Source organism: Herpailurus yagouaroundi, unplaced genomic scaffold, assembly GCF_014898765.1.
Source record: "Herpailurus yagouaroundi ecotype Mexico unplaced genomic scaffold, PumYag 29, whole genome shotgun sequence".
Lineage (NCBI taxonomy): Eukaryota > Metazoa > Chordata > Mammalia > Carnivora > Felidae > Herpailurus > Herpailurus yagouaroundi.
This window is the reverse complement of record NW_024412377.1, coordinates 43,080,303-43,106,613: the sequence shown is the minus strand read 5'-3', so window position 1 is coordinate 43,106,613 and position 26,311 is coordinate 43,080,303. Positions and strand designations below refer to the sequence as shown.

At 46.4% G+C, this 26,311-nt stretch overlaps 1 protein-coding gene across 3 annotated transcripts; it reads right to left on the bottom strand.

The window, feature by feature from the left end:
- Positions 1–1,875: 1,875 nt before the first annotated feature.
- MYOZ3 (myozenin 3) lies at positions 1,876–25,789 on the bottom strand. Of its 3 annotated transcripts, none has more exons than XM_040497851.1 (8): positions 25,563–25,789; positions 25,207–25,360; positions 23,668–23,729; positions 16,809–16,963; positions 15,773–15,853; positions 15,536–15,671; positions 14,955–15,117; positions 1,876–3,052 (listed from the first exon to the last, which is right to left on the bottom strand). In XM_040497851.1, exons 3-8 carry the CDS (start codon positions 23,726–23,728, stop codon positions 2,986–2,988), a joined length of 663 nt encoding a protein of 220 aa, XP_040353785.1. In that variant the 5' UTR covers position 23,729; positions 25,207–25,360; positions 25,563–25,789; the 3' UTR covers positions 1,876–2,985. The 3 variants fall into 3 exon arrangements, with proteins under 3 accessions (XP_040353785.1, XP_040353765.1, XP_040353775.1); XM_040497831.1 differs by lacking the exon at positions 1,876–3,052 and adding an exon at positions 9,386–11,695 and having other exon boundaries at positions 25,563–25,786; XM_040497841.1 differs by lacking the exons at positions 1,876–3,052; positions 25,563–25,789 and adding an exon at positions 9,386–11,695 and having other exon boundaries at positions 25,207–25,551.
- Positions 25,790–26,311: the final 522 nt, after the last annotated feature.

The window sequence follows — 26,311 nt, the reverse complement described above, 5'->3', positions numbered from 1 at the left end:
AGTGCTTGTGGTTAGTTGTGAGGTTGGAATAAGAGAATGCACAGAAGGCACTTGGCACGGAGCTGCCAGGAGGTGGTTGAAAAATGGGAGCTTTAAAAAGTCACTGCCATATTATCCAGGTCACTTTAAAGAGAAACAAGCAAAAATTATCCAAAAGTCTATTTTTCCTGAAGCCAATTCCATGTCACTTGGGTAAACTATGTATTTCTGGGATGGACATAACCCACAGGACCCTTTTTTAACTTCTCTGGAGAAAATTGTTTTTTCCTCTAGAGAGCTTCCTCTGGGTTGCTTGCTTTTTTTTAATTTTAATTTTTGTTTTTTAAAGATTTCAAAATTAATCTAGAAGGACTTAGAAAATTTGATTTAATTTCTAATAATGCCAAATGTGAATCGGTGAGGGTACTTCCAAGTATTTTGACACCGTTTGGGGTAGGGTTTGTTTCTGTTTTGGGCTACTTTTGAACTTGTAAAAGATTTTTAGCCAATTTGTGAATAAGATGTGGATTACGTGTAGTGTTTTAATAATGCCAAGTTTGATTATTTATATCTGTACGTATATATGTATGTAAATATATGACTCTAATTGTATATTCTTTTCGAGAAGGAGGGGATTCTAAATTTTCTGCACTCTCTGGCTGTGGATATATTTTTTTTTGAAAAGCATAATATGCCAGCATAAGTTGAAGTGTAGAAGCGATGCTGTCTTTTCTTGAGTAAATCAGAATTAAGAGCAATTGGATTTTGACAAAAACTCTTAGGTACTTAACCAACTCCGTTTCCTTTTCCTCTAGGGCACACAGCTGGGGGTGCACTTGGTGAAAAGTAACCTTTGCCATTCCCAGACCAGGTCTGTAAAAACATCTCACCCAATCCCATGAATTCTTTTCCCATCTGGCTAAAGACACAGGAGGATGATCCCTCCTCTGGAGGGAGGAAGATGGCAGAGTCACAATGGAAGGAGCCTGGGTTCCTTATCACTGCTTTGAGGAGGAGAGCATTATGATGGGGGGAATTTTTGTTATAGCAAAGTGTTGAGACCTGGGGGTTTATCTGTTAGCAGCTAGTGTTACTCGAGTAACAGAGATGTAGTTGAATCTCATCACAAAAAAAAGAAAAACCCCGTTTTTGTTGATAACGAGTAATGGTTTAAACAGACTCTGGAGCCAGATGATCTGCATTCAGATCCTCACTTCAGCACCTCCCAGCTGTGTGCCCTTGGGCACATTACTTAACCTCTGTCTCCTGGTCATAATGCCTCCCCTCCCAACCCTTCTCGTTGCCTGTGGTATTTTGGGCTGCTCCCCTCATGGAGGAGGCTCAGAAGGCACTGCATCATGACAAATTAAGGCAGTGACTGCCCATGGGGCAAAGAGTGATGTGACAGATGTTTTAGACAAGTCAGCGAGCCACCACTGTAACCTGAAATAAATGGAAATAGAAGAGTCAAGGATGACCCCCCCCCCCCCCGCCCCAGGTCCCTGGGTTGGTCAGATGGGTGGAAGGGTGCTTTTCCTGACCGAGAATGATGGTTAGGGGAGGACAGTGAGGTTGGGATGCAGGGGTAGGAAAATGAGTCCAATGTGGGGGTTGGTAAGTTTAACTGGAAGACCTATGGAACTTCCCAGCCCAAAGGGAATTGGAGCTAAAGAAAGACCCCAAGATTTGGGAGTTGGCAATGAAGTAGCATTTGAAGCTCTGTGTGTGGAGTGAGATCCTGCATATAGAACACTAGTTCTTAAACTTCAGTATTTAAGTTCCTTCAGTGGGTCTACACAAGTTGGTGAGGCAAAGACCACCCTCCAAGAAACACTAATAGGAGATGAAATGGTTTTCTAAGATTAGAAGAAGCTACCCTCCTCAGAGATCCTGAAGTCTTTGTATTCTCCCTAACATTTTATTATGAAAATTTTCTAACATACAGAAAGGTTGAATTTTACAGTGAGCAGTCACATATCTACTAACCAGAACTACAATTAACATTTGGCCATATTTGCTTCAGCACATACCTGTCTATTCATCAATCTGTTTTTTATGCATTTCAGAGTAGACTGAAAACAGCAGCATACTTCACCTTGAAGCACTTAAGCATTTATATAATGAACTTGAGTTCAATATTTGTAGATTTTCTAGGTAAAATTTATACAGATCGAAATGCACATATCTTGAATATGCTACTCAAGAATTTTGACATTGTATCCATCTATGTGACCCAAATCCCTGTCAAGATGTAGAACATTACCATCATTCCAGAAAAATGACCCCTGTTCTCCCTAGTCAATACCCTGCCCCCATCAATCTCCAGAGGCAACTACTGTTCTGATTTTTTTCACCATAAATTAGTTTTACTTATTTTAGAACTTTACATAAATGGAATCATGCATTGTGAACTCCTTGTATTTGGCTTCTTAACAACATGATGTTTTGGAGGGTCATCCAGGATGTGTATAATTCCTTCTTATTGTTGAGTAGCATTCCACTGTATGATTATACCATCACCTTCCATTGTATGATTATACCATCACTTACCTATCAACTTTTTGCTATCATGAATTAAAGCTGCTTTGGATATCCTTGTACACTTTTTTTTTTTCTTGGTGAATATATGTTTTTATTTCTCTTGAAATAAATAGAGTGGACTTCCTAGATCACAATGCTGGTGCCCATTTAGTTTTAAAGGAAACCGTTGGAACTTTTCACAAGATGGTAGTACCATTTTACATTCCCACCAACAAGAGTTCCAGTTGCTCCAAAACATCACCAAAGTTTCATATAAAAAGTCTTTTGACTTTTAGCCATTCTGATGGGCATATTGTAGTATTTCATTGTGGTTTCAGTTTGCATTTCCTTTTTAAGTAGTTGTTGGTTGTTTATATATCTTCTTTTGTGAAGTGTCTGTTCAAATATTTTGGCCATTCTTACTGGGTGTCTGTCTTTTTATTAACTAGTTATAGGAGTTTTTAAAATATATGTATGTTCTAGATGTTAGTCCTCTGTCAGATATATGTTTGCAAATACTTTCTTCACATCTGTGGCTTGCCTATTAACTTTCCTATTGGAAAGATGATAAGCAATTTTCTTGATGAGCAGAGATTTTTTATTTAATGAAGTCTCATTTATTGTCTAGCATACAAAAATATGTATTAGTTTGCCAAAGCTGCTGTAACAAAGTATTATCAAGTAGGTGGCTGAGCCAACAGAAATTTATTGTCTCACCTTTCTGGAGGTTAGACATCCAAGATCAAGGTGTTGGTAGAGTTGATTCTTTTTGAGGCTGTGAGAATGTGTTCCAGGCCCCTCTTCTAGCTTCTGGTGTTTGTTGGCAAGCTTTGGCATTTGTTGGCTTATGGAACTATCACCCCCTGTATCTGCCTCCGTTTTCACATGGTTTTCTCCCTGTGTACACATCTACTGTTTCCAAATTTCCCCCTTTACATAAGGACACCGGTCAGATTGGATTCAAACCCACCCCACTGACTTCATTTCTTCTTTGTTGAAAAGCTTTTCCTTTGTTAGGTCTTTTACATTTCCGTATACATTCTAAGATCAGTTTGTTAATTTCTACAAAAACATAGGGCTATGATTGGGATTGTGTTGAATTTGTAGATCAATTTGAGAAGAATCGACATCTTAACAGTACTGAGTCTTCCGGTGCAGAGCACGGCACGTGTCCCCATCGCGTGAAGTCTGCTGTAAGTTCTCTCAGCGGTATTTTGCACCATCAGCGCACAGGTCTGATGTAATATTTGTTACATTTATCACTAAGAATCTTGCGATTTGTTCCTATTGCAGCTGGAATTTTAAAAAACGTACTTTCTAATGATTTCAGCTAATATATAAAACTGAATGGGTTTCTGTATATCAACCCTGTATCCCGTGACCTTGCAAGTTCTAGTACTTGCTTTATAGATTCCTGTGATGATCTATGTAAGAATAATATCTGCAAATATAGACCAGTTTACTTATTTATTCCCAATCTTCATGCCTTTTATTTCTTTTTCTTTTTTTTTTTTTTTACTGAACTGGCTAGCACCTTGAGTAATATATTAAATAGAACTGGTGAGAGTGGACATCTGTATCTTGTTCCCAATACTGAAATACTTCAGCATGTTACCATTAAGTATGATATTGGATGTAGATTTTCTTTTGTAGCTGCCTTTTATCAGACTGAAGAAGTTACCCTCCAAATTCTCTGAGAATTTTCACCGTAAGCAGCTGTTGAATTTTGTCAGTCCTTTTTTTATGCCTCGTATGGTTTTCTCTTTCACTATGCTAGTGTGGTGAATTACATTGATTTTTAAATCTTTTAGATTAAGTTTGTTTATTTATTTATTTTGAGAGAACAAGCAAGCTGGGGAGGGGCAGAGAGAGAGAGGGAGAGAATCCTAAGCAGGTTCCGTGCTGCCAGAGTGGAGCCCAACACGGGGCTCGAACCCATGAACCATGAGATCATGAGCCGAGCCAAAACCAATTAAGTCACTCAGGCGCCCTGACATTGATCAACTTTTAAATGTTAAAGCAACCTTGCATTTCTGGGATAGACCTAACTTCGTCATAATTTATTTCTTTTAAAAATTTATTTTATTTTTTCTACTCTTACTGAGATACAGTTGGCATTGTATTAGCTTAAGGTGAACAATGTGATTTGATACTTGTATTTATAGCAAAATAATTATCAAAGTCAGTCCAGTTTATATCCATCACCTCACATAGTTACATTTTTTCTTGTGATGAGAACTTTTAAGATCTATTCTCTTAACAACTTTCAAATATGCTATATAGTACCATTGACTATAATCGCCATGCTGTACATTACATCCTTAGAACTTACTTAACTTGTAACAAGAAATTTGTACCTTTTGAGAAAGAATGAAAACTTGCCATTTGCAACAATGTGGATGGAACTGGAGGGTATTATGCTGAGTGAAGTAAGTCAGTCAGAGAAAGAGATATCCTATGTTTTTACTCATACGTGGAATTTGAGAAACTTAACTGAAGACCATGGGGGAAGGGAAGGGGGAAAAATAGTTTCAGAGAGGGAGGCAAGGCATGAGACTCTTAAGTACAGAGAACAAACCGAGGGCTGATGGGGGGAGGCGGGGTAGGGGTGCAGGGGAGGGGAAAATAGGGTGATGGGCATTGATTGAGGAGGGCACTTGTTGGAATGAGCACTGGGTGTTGTATATAAGCTATGAATCATGGGAATCTACTCCTGAAGCCAAGAGCACACTGTATACACTGTATGTTAGCTAACTTGACAATAAATTATATTTATTTTATTTATTTTTTTTTTAATTTTTTTTTCAACGTTTATTTATTTTTGGGACAGAGAGAGACAGAGCATGAATGGGGGAGGGGCAGAGAGAGAGGGAGACACAGAATCGGAAACAGGCTCCAGGCTCTGAGCCATCAGCCCAGAGCCCGACGCGGGGCTCGAACTCACGGACCGCGAGATCGTGACCTGACTGAAGTCGGACGCTTAACCGACTGCGCCACCCAGGCGCCCCGACAATAAATTATATTTAAAAAAAAGAAAAAGAAATTTGTACCTTTTTGACCACCATCACCATTTGAAGCCCTATGACCCAACATAGACATAATGTATCATAACATATATCTATATATGATATCTATCTATATCTATCTATCTATATACTGTTTTTTTGTGTTTATGTTCATGAGAAGTATTGGTCTTGAATTTTTTGTAATGTCTTTGTCAAGTTTCTTCTGGCCTTGTAAAACATGTTTGGAAATGTTACCTCTTCCTCTATATTTTGACAAAGTTTATGTAATATTGCTATTAGTTTTGTCTTAAAGATTTGATACAATTCACCAGTGAAACCATCTGGGTCTGGAGTTTTCTTTTGGGGATTTTTTTTCCTTTAGTTTTAAAACTTTATTTTGGAGTAACTTGAGATTTACCGAAAAGGTGCAAAGATGTACAGAGAGTTGTTATTCTTCACCTAGCTTCCCCTAATGTTAATGTCTTACATAGCCATGGTATCTTTGTCAAAACCAAGAAATAAACATTCGTATAGTACTATTAACTAGACTAAGTCTTTATCTGAATTTCACCATTTTTCCCTCTAATATCCTTTTTTCTGTTCCAGAATCCAACCCAGTCTACCACATTACAGAAAAGTACTGGTGAGCTATTTTGCAGCCTGTCTCTTGACTTGAATTTGTCTGATGTTTTGTCGTGATTAGCCTGGGGTTATAGATCTGGGGGAAAATATCTCAAGGAGAAGTGCCCTTATCATGTTATATCATTGATGATGTTAACCTTGATTACTCGGTTAAGGTGATGTCTTCCAGGTTTCTCCTTTGTAAATTTACTCTTTTTCCCTACCTATGCTCTATTTTTTGGAAGCAAGTCAATAAGTCCAATCTATAATCAATAGGATGGGATCTACATTCCACCTCCTGAAGGACAGGTTTCTACATACATTATTTGGAAGTCTTTTGTGGGGAAGAAAGAAGACTTGTTTTTTCTCTCCCCATTTATTTATTTATTCAATAATTTATTGTGGATGCATGGATATTTATTTTTTCTTTGAGTTTATAACTTTATTCTGTAGATTGTCTTTTCACCATCTTGATAGTGTCCTTTGATGCATGGAAGTTTTGAATTTTGTGTATTCATTTTATAAAGTGTTTCATAGTAGTTAAAAATAGTGAGTATTCTCTAATTTGGCAGTGCAGTATTCTACATTTTTATTTTATTGTACAAATTTCCTACATTCCCTACTCTGTCTGATAACCAATCAATAATTAAAAGAACTGTGTTAAATCTTCCACTATGACTTTGGTTATATCCTTATGTAAGGATCCTCTTTATCACAATAATGCTCTTTGAAAGTCTCCTTGTCTGATGTCAATATGGCTGGAACACATTTCTTTGAGGTAGTATTTAACTGGTTTATCCTTTTCCATTTTTTTACTACTGTGTCGTAGTTTTAGGAGTGCTGTTTGTGAAAAGCGTAGAGCTGGAATTACTTTTGACTTAAACTGTTATCTTTAAATTGGTGAATTTTACACATTTACATTTATTGTGATAACTAATATATTTGAATGTATTTATACTACCTTATTTCATGTCCCTTTAATTGCTGGTTTGTTTGTTTGTTTTTCATCTTTCCTGCTGTCTATTGAATTGATTTCTCTGCTCACCATTGCTTCTTAGACTCTATACTTTTATTCTGGATCCTTCCTAAAGCATGTTCTTTTGCTCTTTCAGAGGTTAGTGGGAAATTCTCTCACTACTTATTTGTCTAAAAATGAATTTGTTTTGCTCTCACCTCTTGAAGATGTTTTTCTATTATGGTTGTCATTTTAAATACTCTTTTGTAGGTAACCTAGCTTTTGTGTTGGGTAATTTGTAGGCAATATCAACTTTTTTGAAATTTCTCTGTGACTTTGGAGTTCTGCAGTTTCACTACAATGTTCTTTAAAAATTTTTTTAAAGATTTTATTTTTAAGTAATCTCTACACCCAACATGGGGCTCAAATTCATGACCCTGAGATCAAGACTCATATACTCCACCAACTGAGCCAGCCATGTGCCCCTCACTGCAATGGTTCTTTTTTTTTTTTTTTTTTTTTTTTTTTGAGAGAGAGAGAGTGGGGAGGGATAAAGGGAAAGAGAAAGAGAATCTTAAGCAGGCTCCATGCCCAGTGCAAAGCCCAACATAGGTCTCGATCCCACGATCATGAGATCATGACGTGAGCCAAAATTAAGAGTTGGATGCTTAATCGACTGGGCCACCCAGGTGCCCCATAATGGTTCTTAAGTGTGGATTTAATATCCTTTCTCATGATAGGGTGAGAATTGTGTGAATTTATGTCCTTTTATCAAATCTGAGAAAACCCCAGTCATTTTAAAACATTCTGGAATTCCTGTCAGTATTGTTGGACATTTTCATTTTATTCTCCATGTCTTTTAATTTCTCTCTCATACTTTCTAACTCTTTACCTCTCTATGAAGCATTATGGGCACATCTGGTTCACTAATTCTTCCTTCAGTACACCTGATCTACCATTGATTTGTCCATTAACTATTTTTTCTTTTTCTTTTAGAGAGAGAGAGAGACAGAATGAGTGAGGGAGAGGGGCAGAGAGAGAGAGAATCTCAAGCAGGCTCCATGCTCAGCACAGAGCCTGATATGGGGCTTGACCTCAACTGTGAGATGATGACCTGAACGGAAATCAAACGTCAGATGCTCAACCAACTGAGCTACCCACGCACCCTTGCCCATTACCTTTTTAAAAGGAGGGACTGTTTTGGTAAAACCTAACACATGTACAGAAAAAGTACATAAAACACAGACGTACAACTAAATATTCTAAAGTGAACACCTATGTAACAATCACCCAAATTGTAGCAGAAATTGCCCAACTGTCCCCAGAAGCATTTTATGTGTCCCTTTCTGATCACCACCCTCTCTTTCATCCCGAAGTTAACACCATCCTGACTTTTACATTAACACCTCCTTGCATCAACAAACATCTATGTTTGTATCTTCCTTCCTTTGCATTTGCCATTTTGTTTCCAAGGTGCATCAGTCTCTGGATGTTACCTGTAGCTGCAGCTCACCTACCTTCACAGCTGCAGGATCTAATGGCTGCTTTCCCGACATTGTGGCTATGCTCCGTCTGTGCCATTTCTATATCACTGTGCGATTTTATTTATGTAAGGAACAAAACAGCCAAAAGCACAGAATTTTATGTGAATGAGCAAAGAATAGGATTTTATATGAAGGGCTTCCTAGGCCCACAAATTACATGAAAGGCTAAATGGCCTGCCTTTTCAGGATCCAAATTTTACTTACTGTTGAATAAAGGTGCAAAATACAGAATAATGCACATAGTATGATCCCATTAAAGACATATTTTTGTACCTATGCATCTATGTACGCATCCATGTTTACCGGTTCAAGTAATTCTAGAATTCTACAAGGTCCACACTGTTACCAGTGGTTACCTCCAGTATGTGGGAATCAGGCAGAATGCAGGAGGCTGGGAAAGTCTATCTGTGTGCGTGGGAGGAGCTATGTGGGCAAATCTTTTCACATTTTATTTATTTATTTATTTATTTATTTATTTATTTATTTATTTAAAAAGCTTTCTTTCTTTCTCTTTCTTTCTTTCTTTCTTTCTTTCCTTCTTTCCTTCTTTCCTTCTTTCTTTCTCTTTCTTCCTTCCTTCTTCTTTCTTTCTTTCTTTCTTTCTTTCTTTCTTTCTTTCTTACCTTTCTTTTTTAAACAACATCAGTGAAAGTCATATTATCAGAAGAAGAAAGAGTGAGGATTTGCTTTTGGGAGCAGCCGGCTCCGCTAGGCTCTCCTCTCCTGGAGCTGGTGGTGGCCATCACCCTCCAGGACACAGCAGAGGCAGACACTTTAATGGTTGGTTTTCAGCTCGTGCAAACATGGCTTTAAACAGCAGCCCCCAAACTCAAGACAACACGTTAATTGCAAGCAAGTCTAATGGGCTGCTGGCCCCTTGAGAATGTGTGGGGTGAAGTAGAAGTCCAGAACAAAATGCAACCACTGTCCCATGCACCCTGGGAATTAGCTGGATTTCTCACCTTCTCATCTCCCCAAGAGAGGGAGTCAGGGAAGAGGCAGAAGGAGGCGGGGTGGCAGGGAGTTGGGGGGGCGGTGAGGAGGTAATTCATGTCCAGAGGGAGTCCTGCAGTGATCAGAGGCTTTCCTTCAGGCTTAAGCTTTACCGATCCCAATGGTCTCTCGCAGACAACTTCTCAAGCTGCATCTGCTACAAGAACGTCTCTTCCAGTCAAGAGCAGGGGCTGCACGGAATCTAAGAATGACTGAGAGCTTCTTAGGTATGTGGCCATCACTGTGTTCGCAACAACCCTACACAGGGCTTCTGGTCTTGCCCTCATGTTACGGGGTTGGTGGGGGGGGGGGGGGGGCGCAGAGACAGGCCCACCAATGAGAAATGGCTTGTTCAAGTTCACACAGCTAACAGTAGCAGTTCATCTGGTCTGACTACCCAGCGTGCGCTTTTTACCTCTAAACCCTAAGGCGGGACACCATGCTTAGATGATTCCAGAGTGAGTGGGCTTGGCCTGGCCACCCAGTGGAGTGAAAAGGGAGAGCCACTAGAATTAGACAGATTCCCATTTTAGCTCTGTCCCTGAACAAGCCGCTTCTTTTGAGCCTGGATATCCACATCTGTAAAATGGGACCATACCTTTTCCTCAGGGTTGTACTGAAAATAAGAAATAGGACATGTGAAGAGTCTACTACCAGCCCAAGCACTGAGGCACCCAATAAAAAGCAGCCACCAGCACCATCGTCATCATTGTCCTTCCCATCATCACTTGAACTGAGAGGCGCTCCTTTCTTTCCTTTTCCGAATGAGCTAGAGCACAGCCCTTGAACTACCCCTGCTGGAAACTAGCACATGATTTACCCTGAGGCTTGCTCAGGATGGTGAGCAGAAGGAGAAAAGAAAGAAGGAGTCCTTATAGGTGCCCCACATTGCACCTGTCTTAGAAGGTGGCCAGAGGCGTGCCCCTTCTTTCCATCCCCATGGCCACCTGCCTAGTCCAGACCTTGTTCTCTGTAGGCTTCCTGGCTCCCGGCCTCAGTCCTCTCTAGTCTTTGCCCCACTTAGGAAGACCCATCACTCCCCAGCTTAAAAACTGCCCCCATCTCCTTAGCAGAGTGCGCCCCCACGGTGGCCCTCACCCCTCCAACACAGCCCTCTCCTTTCTCCAGAACACCTCCACCTGTGCACAATTCCACACTTCGCACGTGCTGGTTTACTCGACAGGAATGCCCTCCCCATCACTCCCTCTTCCCGTGACGGCTCTCACTCCTCCTCTGGGGTCCCACTCAAAGTCTCTGAGAAGCGGCCCAGAACCCCACCCCACACCCAGGGGTAGGGACCCCCTCCTCTGCCTCACGGCACTTTATTCCCCAGTTAGTGTGCTGTAGGGAAAATTAACACGATTTACTGCTTTCCAAAGCTGTCTTCCCTACTGTCCTCTCTTCCTCTAGGCCACAGCCTGGGCTTATTCACCACACACTCTCCCTGGGGCTGGCAGGGTGTCCAGTGCATAGTAGGTAAGTAGCAAATGTTTAGCCCATGAATGAGGGCCAACTGCATCTCAATAAAAGGAAAAGCTTTCTAGTTATCAGAGTTATCCACAGGTAAACAGGTGCTAGTGAGCTCCCTGTCGCCGGAGGAGTGTAAGCTGGAGTACATGAGCAGGGAGGGGTGGTGGCATGGATGTGAATTCATTGGTGGCTTGGATTCCTAAAGACACAAACCATGGAAGAGTTTCACTGGAGTCTCCTGGGAGTGTTGGTTACTAATAGAGATTCCCCGACTCAGGAGATTCTGATGCTGCAAGTCTGGGGCAGGCCAGAAATCTGTGTTCAAAACATCGTCTCCGGGAAATTTGGAAACACACCCCACTTAGGGACCATCCCCAAGTCTTGGCTCCAAGATGTCACCCGGACACCAAGATAAGGGCATTGAATATTCAGGCTGGGGCTACAGGTCCTCAGATTCGGGGAGGTTGCGGACCCAGCCCTGGGCCACTCTGTTGAAGCTGGGTCTGAGACGGAGGAGTTCTAAGCCACTGATGAGCTCCGGGACGAAGGGGGTGCCTGCCCTGGGAACAGTCTCCCCAACCAGGGGTCCTCCAAAGGGCACCGGGGTCCTGGGGAGAGAAGAGCAGCAGAAGAGGTGGGCTGTGTGGGAGAGGGATGGCAGAGCACTGACATGCGGGTCACGATGTGGGGCCCCCTCCGCGCCTCCCTCTGGGCCTCCGTTTCCCCACCTATACCAGGCTTTGTACTGTCTTTAACAGGTTTCTCTGGCTCTGCCCATTCCCCAGTCTCCTTCTAGTGTGGATGGCTTGTTGCTTGGGAATGGGAATGAAATTTTCAAAGCTAGAATTGGCTGGTCCCAGACAAAACTCTAGGTACCCCTTAAGTATTAAGCTCCAGAAGCCAAAGGAGCTGGAATGGGGTTTTTCCTTGCCCTGCTCATCTCCCCTTAGAACAGGGGAGAATTAGGGAAGGGAGGATTAGAAAGGGCACTGAGAAGGGCCCCTGGTTGGCTCAGTTGGTTAAGCAACCGGCTCTTGATTTCAGCTCAGGTCATGATCTCATGGTTTGTGAGTTCAAGTCCCAACTGCCCGTGCAGAGCCTGCTTGGAGTTTATAAAGGAGATGCACCATTTGTCACCCATAAGACTGGTAAGAAGAAATAATTTGATAAGGGGGCAAAGTTGATGAGGTGGTGGGGGCAAAGTTTCACTTAGATACTGCTGGTTGGAGGGTAAATTGGTGCTGCTCCCTTGGAAGATAATTTGGCAGCATCTTTTTCACCTAAACATGTGCAAACTCTGTCAACCAGCAATCGCACCTGTGAGCATACGGCTTAGGAAAGCACGTGCACAGACAAATGGATACAAGCAGTGATTGGTGACAAACCAGAAACAGCCCCTATGTCCACGGCAGAGAAATGGACAAGACAAATGTATATTCACATGGTGGAATACCATACAGCAGCTTAAAAGGCATGAAAAGATCTGTTTGTATTATGTAGGATAGATTTCAAAAGCATACTGCTGAATCAAAAAGGCAAGCAAGTTACATGATGAAATACAAAGTATGAAAATGCCCACTATCCATAAAACAATCCCATCCCCTATCAGAATGTAGCTGCTGGTAGAAAATGATCTGAAAACACACACCAACCTGACAACGGTATTCCATTTGGGAAGGGAACTGGGATTGGAGGATGGTGAACAAAGGGCCCTCTCTTTATTTGTAGTGTGTGTGTGTGTGTGTGTGTGTGTGTGTGTGTGTGTGTCTTGAGAATATAAGTATGTTATTTTTAAACTTTTTTCATTTTAATGGGGCGTCTGGGTGGCGCAGCCGGTTAAGCATCCGACTTCAGCCAGGTCACGATCTCGCGGTCCGGGAGTTCGAGCCCCGCGTCAGGCTCTGGGCTGATGGCTCAGAGCCTGGAGCCTGTTTCCGATTCTGTGTCTCCCTCTCTCTCTGACCCTCCCCCATTCATGCTCTGTCTCTCTCTGTCCCAAAAATAAATAAACGTTGAAAAAAAAAATTTAAAATTTAAACTTTTTTCATTTTAAGACAAGTTAAAAAGCATTGCTTGTGTAGTGTTTTCCTCGAAGCCCAGGACCAATGGGAATGGGGGAGTGTTTGCCCCCCGGGGGTAGAAAGGCAGACCGCAGGCCCCAGCCTGGGTTCCAGCCAGTATAGCATTTCTGCCCAGACCACCCCGGCTGTGGCGGCAACAGCCAGGCCCTGTGGGAACAGGCTGGGCAGTTTCCAAGCTGCACAGGCCTCACGATTCGGCCCTTGACTAGAAGCCCAGAGCCCTGGATCCTGAGCACAGCTTGGCCACCAACACTGCTGTTCCCCCGCTTCTTAGCCTCAGTTGGCCCTTCTGTCTCAGACGGGGCCTGGGCTCAGGGCCCCCGAAGGTCCTCCTTCTGCTGATGGGAAGGTGCTTCAGCCTGTCATAGCTGCAGTGTGAGATAGATGGGGCTATGACTCGACTTGGCCAGCCTGGAAGCCGGCGCCCGGGACTGAATGTCTGCTGAGGGTTTTAAATAGCTGGGCAGGCAGGAGCTGAGGGCCCCCGGAGGAGGGAGAACGCAGTCTCGCCTGGCAGAAACCCCAGAACGTCTGCCAATGGCTCGTGGCTCACACGGTGCCTGTTGGGCACAATTCTTCCTGTAGGGGCCCTCCTGGCTATCAGCTGTTTGAGGGCAAGCACCTCCCTTCCTAGCAGTCTCTTTTCAGTGCTGGTCACCCCCAGTTGTCAGACTGTCTCTGCATGTGGTCTGGGCCAGAAGAGCTGGACCTTGGCCTCCTCCGGTGGACCCTCCCCTTTCTCACTTTAATGCAGCCAAAGCCAGAGGAGCATTTTTCAGAAATAGCATCAGACCGAAGAAGCCGACTGCAGTTGAAATGCATCCCCCAGCCCAAGGCCTTCCTCCAGTGCCAGACTCCTGTCTTGACTCCTATGATTTGTCTTTGGGCCCCTAGGTCAGCACACTAAGTTTATCCCTTTCAGTTCTCCTTAATAGCTTTCCCAACCATCATTTCAGCCTGTAACTACTACTCCTAATACCAATAGCTACTGTTTATTGACAGCTTATTCCTTGCCAGAAACTTTGCCTATGACTTCTCATGCCAGCCTCACAACAAACTTATGAAGAGATTCTGTAATGATGCAGACGGGGAAATGGAGGCTCAGAGAAGTTAAGTCACTTGCCCAAGGTCACACAGCTAAGCAAGGAGTCTGCATTTAAGCCCACGATGAGGCCCCATGCTCTGAATAGTACAAGCCACTCTTCTGTGGCTCTCACCTCTACTGTCCAACGTTTCACTGCCATTCCCCACTCTGATAGAGCCTCAAGCCATTTCTAGACCTCTTCCAGACCGTTGATGAACATGAGGAAAAGGCTGAGCTGATCTAGGAGTAATGAGATCCAGGGCCCCTACCTAGGGAGGATATCCATCAAAGGGGTGGCACCAGGAGTGCGGGAGAATAAGACCCTGGGCTCTGGAGTCAGACTAACCCAGACTTGGATCCCAGCCCTGCTCCTTGCCTCATGACTGTGGGCGGGTTGTCGGTGTTCCTGAGTGGGTCTCTTCACTGGCGAAATAGAAAACATTGAGGCACATCCCCACCCTGTTGTGTGCAGAAACCGAGATGTGTGGCACATTCACCCATTCACTCCCTGTACATTTACTGCGGACCTACTATGTGCTGAGGCAAGAGTTCTACCGAGTTCTAGCAAGAGCTCAATCAACGTGTAAGTGTTCAGATAGAGCTTGGCATGTCCAAGGGCTTGGGAAATGCAGCCACTACTGTGTTGTGCCAGGCACCTGCACCCCCTAGGGACCTCTCCCCAAGCTGCCCACCCATCCTTACTTGTTGAAATTTCGAAACTCGGCAGGGCTGGGGGTGTGACTTCTGCCATCGCTTTGGTAGTCCCGGTAGCTGATGAACTCCTGCCAAGGACAGCGGTAGCCCTTGGGGATGGCCGTGTGGTTGAACTTCTCCGGCGGGACGCCCTTCAGCGGCTGGGCATAGCCTGGAGGTGGAGCAGGGCGTGTGGGAGGCAGGCAGGCTGGGGCACCCGGGGGGCTTTTCTCCCTCTGCCCCCACGCCCGCCCACCTGGTGGATATGGTTGGGGGAGGGAAGTCTGGAGCTGGGATAGAGATGTAGGAGGGATGTAATGCCAAAGTTGCGCCAGCAAAGGGGACTGAGGGTTCCCCACCCCTGGAAGCAAGAAGGACCGGCATCTCGAGTCAGGGCGTAGACTCTGGCTGGCTTTGTGACCTTGGGGACGTTGCTGTGCCTCTCTGGGCTTGTGTTAGATCTGTGGAGGGGCGTGGGTGGTCAGGGAGGTGGACTAGACAGCCCTCTGGGTGCTGTCCCTGCCCCACCCTGGAGCACTGCCACGCTTGGGTCCCCCAGCCCTGGTCCCAGGACCCGGAGCTGAACTCACCTGGCGCCAGGGCGCTGGGGCTGCGGGGGCGCTCCGCAGGGAAGGCTGACGGCTGGGCCACCTCGGGGCCCCCGGGCGTGGCCCGGAAGATGTGGAGCTCAGAGCTGCAGCTCTGCCCCTCGGGGCCGTTGGCAACCTGGGCACAGGAGCGGGCGCTCAGAGGCCACAGACTGGCCCAAGCTGCCTGGCTCCTTCCCCCGAACTCCCCCATTTTCCCGGGGCTCCCTCTACGCTCACCTTCCCCTGGGCGTGAAGGGGGCTGGCCTCTGCTGTTCCCGCTGTTCCCGTCACCTTCCCCTTGGCGCTTCGGTCTACTAGCTGTGAGCACAAATAGACCACAGGGAGGCTCAGTGGGGCAAGGATCCAGGGTTGTCCCAACACCGAAAAAGGGAGGGGCGCATAATCTTAGTGCCCACATCCTTGGGATGCGGGGTAGGGGGGATGAGTTAATAGCGTAGAACGCTAAACTCGGTGCCAGGGACAGGGAGATGGGCTCTATATGTTAGATGCTATTCTAATATTGACCCTGGCCAGATAACCTTCCTGAGTCTGTTTCCTTGTCTGTGAGATGGAAGTACTGATGATGATAATATCAGCTCACAGGGCCCTATGAGCACGAAATGAGATGATACATGTGAAGTGCGTGGTTAGCGCTGTCTCAGGCACCTCGCGAAGGTAGGTGTTTTGTCGTCTTTACTCCTGTGCATCCTGCCACATCGTCCCCTCTCAGTCACCCCCTGTCTAGTCCAGAAATGGAGTGGCGTATGAGTGGAATGCCCCTGAGTGACTGAAACTACCTGTGGACTCTTTGAAGCCTGAGGATAAGCCGTTCTTGTCTCTACCAGCAGACCGTTTTCTGGCCTTTTCCTTCTTCTAGAGGCAGGAAGAGAAGGAGTTCTCTCTCTTAGGTTCTCTCTCCGTTCTCTCTCTCTGAGGTCAAGCCCAAGTCTCATCTAAATCCTGCTCACTGCCAATTCAGCCCAGAGCACTTTTTGTAGGAGCCAGAGTGCCCTCCTCACCCCACAGCTCGCCCTGCCCGGTCCGCTCTCCGTTTTGCGTCTACGGAGAGGCGCCCTAAAGAGGTCACGCTTTTCTAGGATCACACGGCAAGTTAGGGGCTCCAGCCGATGGGAATGTCACAGCCTTTCCAGCTGGAGCTGGAGGGGCTCCCCGGGGGCCAGAGGTCTTCATCTGACTCGCTGCTTGGCTCTAGGCTTGGCTCTAGGCTAACCGGGCCTCAGTTCCCCGGTAAGCACGGTGGGGGCTAACTCACCGCCCTCTGGCTGGCTGGAAATTCAAAGGTGAACCTCTGTACCCGGCGCTGTCTCTTCTGGAAGAGGAGGGATCCTCTGTTGTTGCGTAGCGAGAGCTCCTCCATCATCAAGTCCTGGGGCACGCTCAGCTTCTTGCCCAGGTCCAGCAAAGGGACTGCTCAGAGAGGCCAGAGGGAGCTCTTACCACCAAACCCTCAGGGCACTCGGGGCTGCCAGCCTCCAAGTGACCTCCTCTGAGCAGCTCCAGTACCATGCCGCGGAATCTTAGCCCGCCTGGGGGGCAGAAATGAGCTCGCAGAGTTTAATGTGCATGTGTTTGACACTCAGTGAAACTGAGTTCCTCCAGATGTTCTCTGGCCATTTGTATTTTTTCCACGAATGTCCTCGGCAGCTCTTTGCCCACAGTGGTGGGAGCCGTGAGACATGGTCAGATTGTAGATATCTCCTAACGGTAAGCCATGGGTGTGAGCCATGCGAGGGGAAGAGGGGGACTTTCTGGCTTGAGCCACTGGCAGGAAGGCACAGCCGCTCACTGAGGCAGGGAGGGCAGGAGGAAGGGTGAGAGGGGGCAAGATCAGGAGTTCAGTGTTAGACGTCTGTTCTTTCAGTTTTAAAATAGCCCTTTATTATTATAAAAATAGCATATATGTGCATTGAAGAAAGTTAGGAAATACAGATATAAAGGGGAAAGAGAAAAATGCCATTTCTATCACCTGGAGATGTCCACTTTTAACACCTTAGTGTGTGTCCGTTCATATCTTTTTTTAAAGACTACCTATTCATGTATGAGTTTTCAGCCAAAATGAAATCATAGTTATACAAGCTTTGTGACTTGGTTTTATCAGTTGAAGATCTCCACCTGTACACACATGACAAGATACTCAGCCTCACTCATGATCAGGGGAACACAAATCAAAACCGTAATGAGATATCACCTCACACCTGTCAGGATGGCTCACATGAACAATCCAGGCAACAACAGATGTTGGCGAGGATGCGGAGAGAGAGGATCTCTTTTGCATTGTTAGTGGGAATGCAAGCTGGTGCAGCCACTCTGGAAAACAGTATGGAGGTTCCTCAAAAAACTAAAAATAGAACTACCCTACGACCCAGCAATTGCGCTACTAGACATTTATCCAAAGGATACAAAAATGCTGATTCGAAGGGGCACATGCACCCCCATGTTTATAGCAGCACTCTCGACAATAGCCAAAGTATGGAAAGAGTCCTAATGTCCATCAACTAATGAATGGACAAAGAAGATGTGGTATACTGGAATACAATGAAATATTGCTCAGTGATCAAAAAGAAAGAAATCTTGCCATTTGCAACCGCGTGGATGGAACTAGAATGTATTATGCTAAACAAAATAGGTCAGAGGGAGATAAATATCATGATTTCACTCATATGTGGAATTTAAGAAACACAACAGATGAGCATAGGGGAAGGGAAGCAAACATAAGATAAAACCAGAGAGGGAGGGGCGCCTGGGTAGCTCAGTTGGTTAAGCATCCGACTTCGGCTCAGGTCATGATCTCGCAGTCCGTGAGTTCAAGCCCCGCGTCAGGCTCTGTGCTGACAGCTCGGAGCCTAGAGCCTGTCTCAGATTCTGTGACTCCCTCTCTCTCTGACCCTCCCCGCTTCATGCTCTGTCTCTCTCTGTCTCAAAAGTAAATAAATATTAAAAAAAAAAATTAAAAAAAAATTAAAAAAAAAAACAGAGAGGGAGGCAAACCATAAGAGACCCTTAAATACAGAGAACAAACTGAAGTTGCAGGGGGGGGGCAGGGGGATGGCTTAAATGGGTGATGGGCATTAAGGAGGGCACTTTTTGGGGTTAGCATTGGGTGTCACATGTTAGAGATGAGTCACTGGGTTCTACTCCCGAAACCAAGACTGTATGTTAACTAACTTGAATTTAAATAATAGTAAGAGATCGCCACCTGTGCGAGTGAACACATTTTTATTTCATAAAATCCCTAATCCATATTTAAATCCCCTTAATTGCCTGCAGAATTGGGCATATAAGGTTTGAAGAACCTCGACGACACCCAAACGGAGAAGCCGAGGAGGGCACCAGATCCGTGAGCCTAGTGCTCACGGGACAAACTGACCTGAGATACACATTGGGGCATCGTGGGCCTACAAACGGTGTTTGTCATTGTCTTTGTTGTTTGATGAAGACTATTACATTTACTTCTTTTCTGAAAGTTAGGACGAGTCGTTGTAGCCATGGAGAGGGTTTCCAGGCTCTCCTGGAAGAGGAGTTTCAGAGCCCAACACATACTGTTACACACTTCCCAACAAGGGAAGGCTTTTGGAGGCAAGGAGTGACGGAGTGGTGAGGGCACTGACAGGAAAGGGATACGGGGGGGACAGCGTGGCCAGAGTTGTCCATCTCTAAAATCCGATACACGGAGGTTCGTGTTCCAGCTCTATAAACGGTATGTAGAGCCGGAAGGCTGGATGAGATCACTGGGGATGTGAGAATGGGTAAAAAGATCCCAAGCCTGAGTTCCAGGCCTGCCGCATTCAGACGGAGGAGGTGAGGAACCAGCCACGGAGCCTGGGAAGGGGAGCCCGGTGAAGCAGGAGGAAATCCAGAGTGTGGGGCCCTGGAAACCAAGTGATGAAAGTGTTTCGGGGAAGATGGGTTGATCACGAAGCCACATGCTTCTGCTCAGTGAGGAGGAGGAAGGCCGAATACTGGCCGTCCTCTTTACTGTCATGGGGTTATTATTGGTCACCCTCACAAGAGTAGTTTCCATGGAGTATTTGGGCGTGAAAACCTTATTGGAAAGTGTTACGAGAAAATGGACAGGGGAACATTTTAGCCACACCACGAGCAAGCAATGAACCAAATCTAGGATGTGGGACATTTTATAGGGCAGCTGGCCTGGGTTCCTCAAAGGAGTGAATGACATGGAAAAAAAAAAAAGAAGACAGGGCCGGAAGGGCGGGGGGTAGGGTGTAGATTAAAAGAGATTTAAGAGACGCAGCCACCAAATAAACAGTGGTCCTTCTTTGGATGCTCATTAAAACAAACTAGAAAACTGAAGAAAGTTGATGGTGGCACTGGTTATCAAGCCAAAGTTGCTAACAACTTGAGAGAGAGAGACAGAGAGAGAGAGGGAGAATCTCAAGCAGGCTCTACACTCAGCACAAGCCCAATGTGGGGCTCAATCCGACCACCCTGGGATCATGACCTGAGCTGAAGTCAAGAGTCAGACGCTCAACTAAGGCACCCAGACCCCCTCTTTTCATTATTTTGGATGCCTCCTGAAGTACTGGGGGATGAAATGACAGGCTCTTTGGGTTTTGCTTTGGACTCCAGGAATGAAAGGAGGGCCATGGGGATTTGCACTCTCTATTTTTGTGTGTTTGGAAATGAGCTTAATAAAATGTTGAAGACAGCAAGCGAGGAGGGGAGAAAGTATAGACAACAACGTTGAGGAGTTATGCTCTACAGGACCTGAGGCATCTGTAGAGTCAAGAGGTGTTTGTCTGTTTTTAAGAGGGAGAAGTAAAAGCATGCTTTTTGGCTGATGGGAAATTTTGACAATGCAGTAGAGAGAGGGCAGAATGGAAGAATGTCCTTGGGCAGGAGAGAGGGGCAGGGAGGGTATCTGGTGCCCAACTGGAAGGGGTAGCTTCAGACACGTGCACGGAGAGGTCAGCCACCACGTGGGCAAGAAAAACAGGGAACGCCAAACAGAGGTTCCCTTTTGGTTCCATAATTCTCAGTGCAATAGGAAGCAAGGTCATCAGCTGGGAACGAGGATAGGGGAGGAGGCATTGAGAGTTTGGGGAGAGAGGTTGCCAACGTTGTGTAAGAGAATAGTACGGGACGGGGAGACAGGCCTGATGTGGCCACCAGGCGGCATCGAGGCCCAGGCAGGTGCTGTGATTCATTCCACTCGATGGGATCCAAACAGCCTTTTTAAAAAAGGAGGCTGATGATTTTTTTTCATTCTTTCAGCAAATAAAGAGAGCGCACCTTTTACATGTTAGGAACAGAAAGAGATCCATTGTAGGGTAAGAGGGGGAAAAAAGCAAGTTTCAGAAGAATCTGTATTCTAGGATTGCACTCATATTTTAAAAAATAAGTACTATCTGTTTATGCACACATTGAAAAATCTGCATGGAGACGTGCCAAATATTAGTAGTGACTACATACAGGACATAGGAAGAGGAGGGCTGGAAATCACACTAATTTTTAACGAGAAAAGGTATTGCATACTTAAAAGCATGAAAGACTATTTATACCGAAATATATAATAAAAAGTCCCCTGGCATCATCATACTGTCAAATATTATCCAGATGAATTGACCTCGACAGTAAAAAAAAAAAAAAAAAAAAAAAAGTTACAGATAAAATCTATTTAAGGAAACAATTCTATTTCTAGGCTTTCATTCTTAGGGAGAAAAGTTGAATAAGCATGCCTGAAGTTATGTATACAAGGATGTTTACGGCAGTGAGGTTTCAGATTGTGAAAACCGGGCATCAGTGTTGTGGGGGTGCTGCCCAGATGTCCTTTATCAGTGGCTCCGTGTCACAACTGGCCCCTTCTGCAGCGAGCTGCCTGGCTGAGCAGAAGTGCTCACGGCCCCCTCGCTGAAGGCAGGGTGAATTCTGTGGACTCTGGGGGCCTGGAGCCCCCACAAGGTCAGACTGAACCTGGGCTACAGATGAGCCCATATCCTGGCTTAGCAATTTCCCCCACCCTCTCCCGCTCTGTCATTTCCCTCCTCCTGAGAGTCCAACCTCAGTAAGTCACTTGCTTGAGAATCTTCAACTCTGTTCCTAAGGGTCCAACCTGAGATGAGCCTTCACGACTGCCAGTAAGGTGTGTGTGTATCAATATGCTGAATATATTACGTGCTGGGGGAGCAGGGGGAGGGGGTGGAGAGAGAAATCATAGCAGGAGGGAAAGAAGTCTCTGGTACGCTGCTAGTGGGAAAAAAAAAGCAAGCTAAAGAACCCAGCGTATAGTACTTAGCCCACATGTATTTGCGTTTATATAAATACGTTTGTATATGAACGGAAAATGGATTTACACAATTATGCTAACAGTGGTTATCTCCAGATGGTCCCATTACGAGGAACTTTCACTTTCAAAGTCATTCATGTCTGTTTTGTCTGAATGTCTTATAAAATGGATGTATTATTTGTACAACCATGTAGTAAGGAAGAGGGCTCTGGAGACAGAGATCTGGAGTGAAATCTCAGCTCTATTGACTGCTACATCCATGATCACCTAGCTCCTCTGAACCTCGGTTTTCTCATCTACAAAACAGGGACAATAATATCTAACTTACAGAGTTGTTGTTTATGTGTATAACATAGAGCATAAAAGCCCTTAGCACTGGATCTGATGCAGAGTAAGTACATAATAATGGTAAGTGTTTTCATTATCATCACCTTACAGTGCTGTGTTCTGATGGTGAGACTATGAGATTTTTTTTTTTCTTTCTACTTTTCTTTAGTTTCAGAATTGTCTTGCGTTAATACCCTAGCGATAGTCAACAACATATACATTTCCAGTCTGGCATAAATGATATGTGTCCACATTTGGGGGCGCTGCAACTAATTACTTAGACAAAGGGAAAGATAAAGCATTGCCTGGTTCTTCTAGTTAGAGCATCAATACCTCACCAAGTTGGCATATTTTAGCACTGGAAATCATGAAGTTAAAAAAAAGAAAAACTTGATGCCAACAAAAGGAGGCAAGAACACACAAAACAGGTTAGGACCACTCACATATAAAGTCATACGACATGGTTAGGGGAGCCTGGGTGGCTCAGTTGGTTAAGCGTTTGACTTCAGCTCAGGTCATGATCTCACAGTTTGTGAGTTCGAGCCCCATGGCGGGTTCTGTGCTGACAGCTCAGAGCCTGGAACCTACTTCGGATGCTGTGTCTCCCTCCGTCTGCCCCTCCCCTGCTCGCGCTCTGTCTCTCTGTGTCTTTCAAAAATAAGTAGAACGTTAAAAAAAAAAAAGTCATTTAACATGATTAAATACTTCTTAGAACCCTGCATGGGGCAAAACCGCAGTGGTGTCCATTGATGAGGGTTTACCGGAGCTTGGTTCACTGTCCACGTGCACCAGGACACTTGCCTGAAAGGTGAATGTGTGGCCCCCCTCCAGGTCCACTGAATCAGAATCCCTGGGGGTAGGGGCTGGGACTCTGCATCTTGAACCCGCAACACCACTTCACTATCATTCACACTAAAGCCTGAGAGCTAGGACTTGGCTGAATTCATTTTTTTAAATACTTGAAATGCCCTGACGTAGGCCAAATGAACAGACTCCAGAATTACGCGGAGAGTTCCAGAAGGGGTCTTCTATGGTGACACACATGTGTTTTAGATGATTTCTTCATTGGGTGAGCTGGCTTTTAAGTGAAATGGTCTGAGTCACCCTGGGGAGCCTGCTCTTGCCAGCCTGCCTTACTCTCCCCGCCACCTTGTCTCTTGCCACAGGGGCTCGGTGAGACCCACAGTTACAGGAAGCAAGGGCAAGTGTACGGGGGGCTTGGGGCCACGGTTAGGCTGCATCTGGGACCAGCGCCCTCAGTGCTCAACTTGGGGCTGAGATAAGGACTTAGTTGGGCCCAGGGCCCAGTCTAGGGCATTCAGTCTCAGCTCCTGGGTGTGTGGGTGTCAGGGCAAGGCCCCTCCCAATGCTTCGGGAAACTTCCCAGCCCAAGTGGCAGATTCCACAGGCACTCCCTCAGGGCTGGCCTGGAACTCACACCTGTTTGCCCGGGCCTCGGGCCAATAGGCCTGCGTGGCTGCACTTTGGAACCAGGAAAGGATGGGGTCGGAGGAACCCACAAGGGCTGAGTCCACCTTACCTGGTTCAGTGAGGTCCCCCACGGCAGCCATCACGGACCCCTTCTGCTCCTTAGGGATCATCCTGTGGAAGAGAGATGCCTGCAAATGGGCCAGCCCTCCTCCATCCACCCCCAGACCTCCTCTCAGTCCCTGGTCCACCCAGCCTCAGCCCTGAACCGCCTTGGTCCACCCTAGTCTCAAGGAAGGGCTGTCTGAGCTGGAAAGGGCTTTGGGGCCTCTGGGTACAGAGGAGGAGACTGAGGTCCAGGGAAGGCAAGGGAGGTGTGAGAGGCCACACAATGTGCTTCACATGTTGTCAGGGAGGCACTCTTTCTTTAGGGGCTGATCTCTGGGACATGAGGGGTAGGGGAGGTGGGGGTCTCAGACGACTGTCATCCGCTCAGATGAGCTTCTAATCAGAGGCTGAAAGAAGATGGAAGTTTAAGTCAGGGAGAGGGGGGTATGGATGGGTTGTCAGTCTGGGGTCTACAAGGCTGGTCCTGTCCTTTTATCCCCAATACTTGGCTTGGAGGCTTGAGGGCACAGGCTGGTCCAAGGAAGCTGAGAGACCCATCGCCCCCCTTCCCTATGCCCCCTCCCTCAGCTGACTTATAGGGGGGTCTCTTCTGCCCCTCCCCCGCATGACTTTCGCCCCCCTCCCCCCCCCCCCCCCCATTTGCATCTCATGGCACTTTCCAGGGATCTTGGAGGAGATTTACAAACAAAAAGAGATCTAGAGCCCCAGAGGATCCCTGCAGGCTCCAAGTCCAGATTCCCTGATTTGCCCCCAGGAGAGAAGGCAGAGCCCTTGAGGCTCCTGACAGACTACCCACCCTTGTGCTTTGCTTCCAGGTTTTTCTACACTCCTTCCTTTGGAAAAAAGTCTGCCTCTATCTATACCCCACACCCACACATGGCCCCTGGTCGGTGGGCACTGAACTGGGCAACCTGGAGTCCAATCCGTGCCCCTGACTTCCTCTGTAACTGTGTGCAGGTAGCTCTCCAACTCTGTGCCTCAGTTCCTCTGATATGCCCTTATTACATAAGGAGGGTGAGCTAGATCATGGGATCCACAGATAGACTTTGGGGCATCCACAACCCCCTGCCCGCCCCACAAACTGTATCAGACATGAGCATGTCTACAGGCTTTTGGGGGGGAGGGCCATGAGTTAGGGGAGAGTGCTCTGACCGTGACCACTCAGGAGTCTACAGTGCACGGGTCTGTTTCTTGATAAACACTCCCCTTACAGACAGGCACGGACATTGGGAAGGGCTCTCATCTTACAGACACGGACGCTGCTCCCTTCCACAGCCTAAAGATCTTGAAATGCTGTGCAGAGCCATCACCAATGCCCAACTCGAATCCCAGCCACCCCTCCTCATTCAACCTAAAGTGGCCTAGAGCTTAGAATCCCTCTGCTCCCAACTCAGGCACTAAGCTTCCTTGAGGCCCCCCGTTCCCCAGCCCCTCCGCAGGGCCCTTCCTCTGCTTGGGGGCTGGGGCTCATGCTCTCTACCTACGCCCCGAAGCTCCTCGAGCTCCCCTAAGATCCTGGTACCTGAGAGATGGAACCGAAGTGTGCAGGAGGGAGGGTCAGACCCTCAAGATTAGCACCTCTGTCGGGAAGCTGAGAGCTGAGTAGTCATGTAGGTGTTAGTGGTCCTCGGTCCAGTCTGAACCGGGTGTGCCCTTGCAGCCGGCTCTGGCCTCAGCTGAGAAGAATCAAGAATCGTTCCTGCCTTGTCGTGGCTCACAGCCTTATTTCGGGCTGCAACAGGATCCAGGGACAGATGCTAAAAGCACCAGGCCCCAGGGAAGACAGGTGCCCCGGCAGCAGGCCCTTACAGACAGAAGGGCTTGCACATACACACACACACACACACACACACACACACATACACACACCAAAGTCACCTGGAAATGCTGAGAGTCAGTTGCCAGTCACTTGAGCTTGCTAATTGTATCCTTAGTGCCTAGAACGGAGCCTGATAGGAATTCAATAGATATTTGTTGAATGAATGAATGGATGGATGGATCCTTGAATGAATGAATTCTCCCCTGGTATCTTTGCTTGACTTGTTCATTTCTTCTTTCCTTTTTTCTTTCCTGCCTTTCTTTCCTCCTTCTGCTCCCTCCCTCCCTTCTCTCCCTCCCTCCACCTTCTCACATTCTCTAAGTCTCTCTCTATGGAGTGCAGATAAATATGGCAGGGCTCTGTCCTCAAGGAGCTCAGCCAGGCCCAAGTCAGACCCGTAAACAAGCCTTTGCGCTGCATGATGGGAAGTGCTCTGGGAGTACCCAGGGGAGGGTGCCACCAGCTTGGCCTGGGGGTGGAGGGGTGGGGAAGGCGCTTCCCAGAGGAGACATTTGATCTGGGCCTGGAAGGCCAGTGGGAGTTCAGTGGGCCGAGGGGCACGGGCATTGCAGGCGGAGGCCACACTGTGTATAAAGTGTCAGGGGTCCTCAAGCAGAGCCAGAACTTGCCCCCAGCGTTGAGAGATGGGTAGGGTGGGGCTGAGAGATGAGGCGGACAGGTGGGCCAGATCACAGCAGGCTTTTCAAAAGGAAGATGTGCTTTATAAAGGGCTGTTGAAGAATTTGAAGCAGCGGAATGCCACGGTCAGATTGGCATTTTCCAAATATATCTCTGGCTGCCAGGTGGG

Bases quoted from the DNA above. Each gene is read 5' to 3' on its own strand.
- MYOZ3 (XM_040497831.1), bottom strand. From the start codon at position 23,728: ATGATCCCTAAGGAGCAGAAGGGGTCCGTGATGGCTGCCGTGGGGGAC. The intron at 16,964-23,667 runs GTAAGGTGGACT...CTCTCTGAGCAG, and splicing joins GGGGGACCTCACTGAACCAG to TCCCTTTGCTGGACCTGGGC. The intron at 11,696-14,954 runs GTAAGGATGGGT...TTCTCTCCCCAG, and splicing joins GAGTTTCGAAATTTCAACAA to GACCCCGGTGCCCTTTGGAG.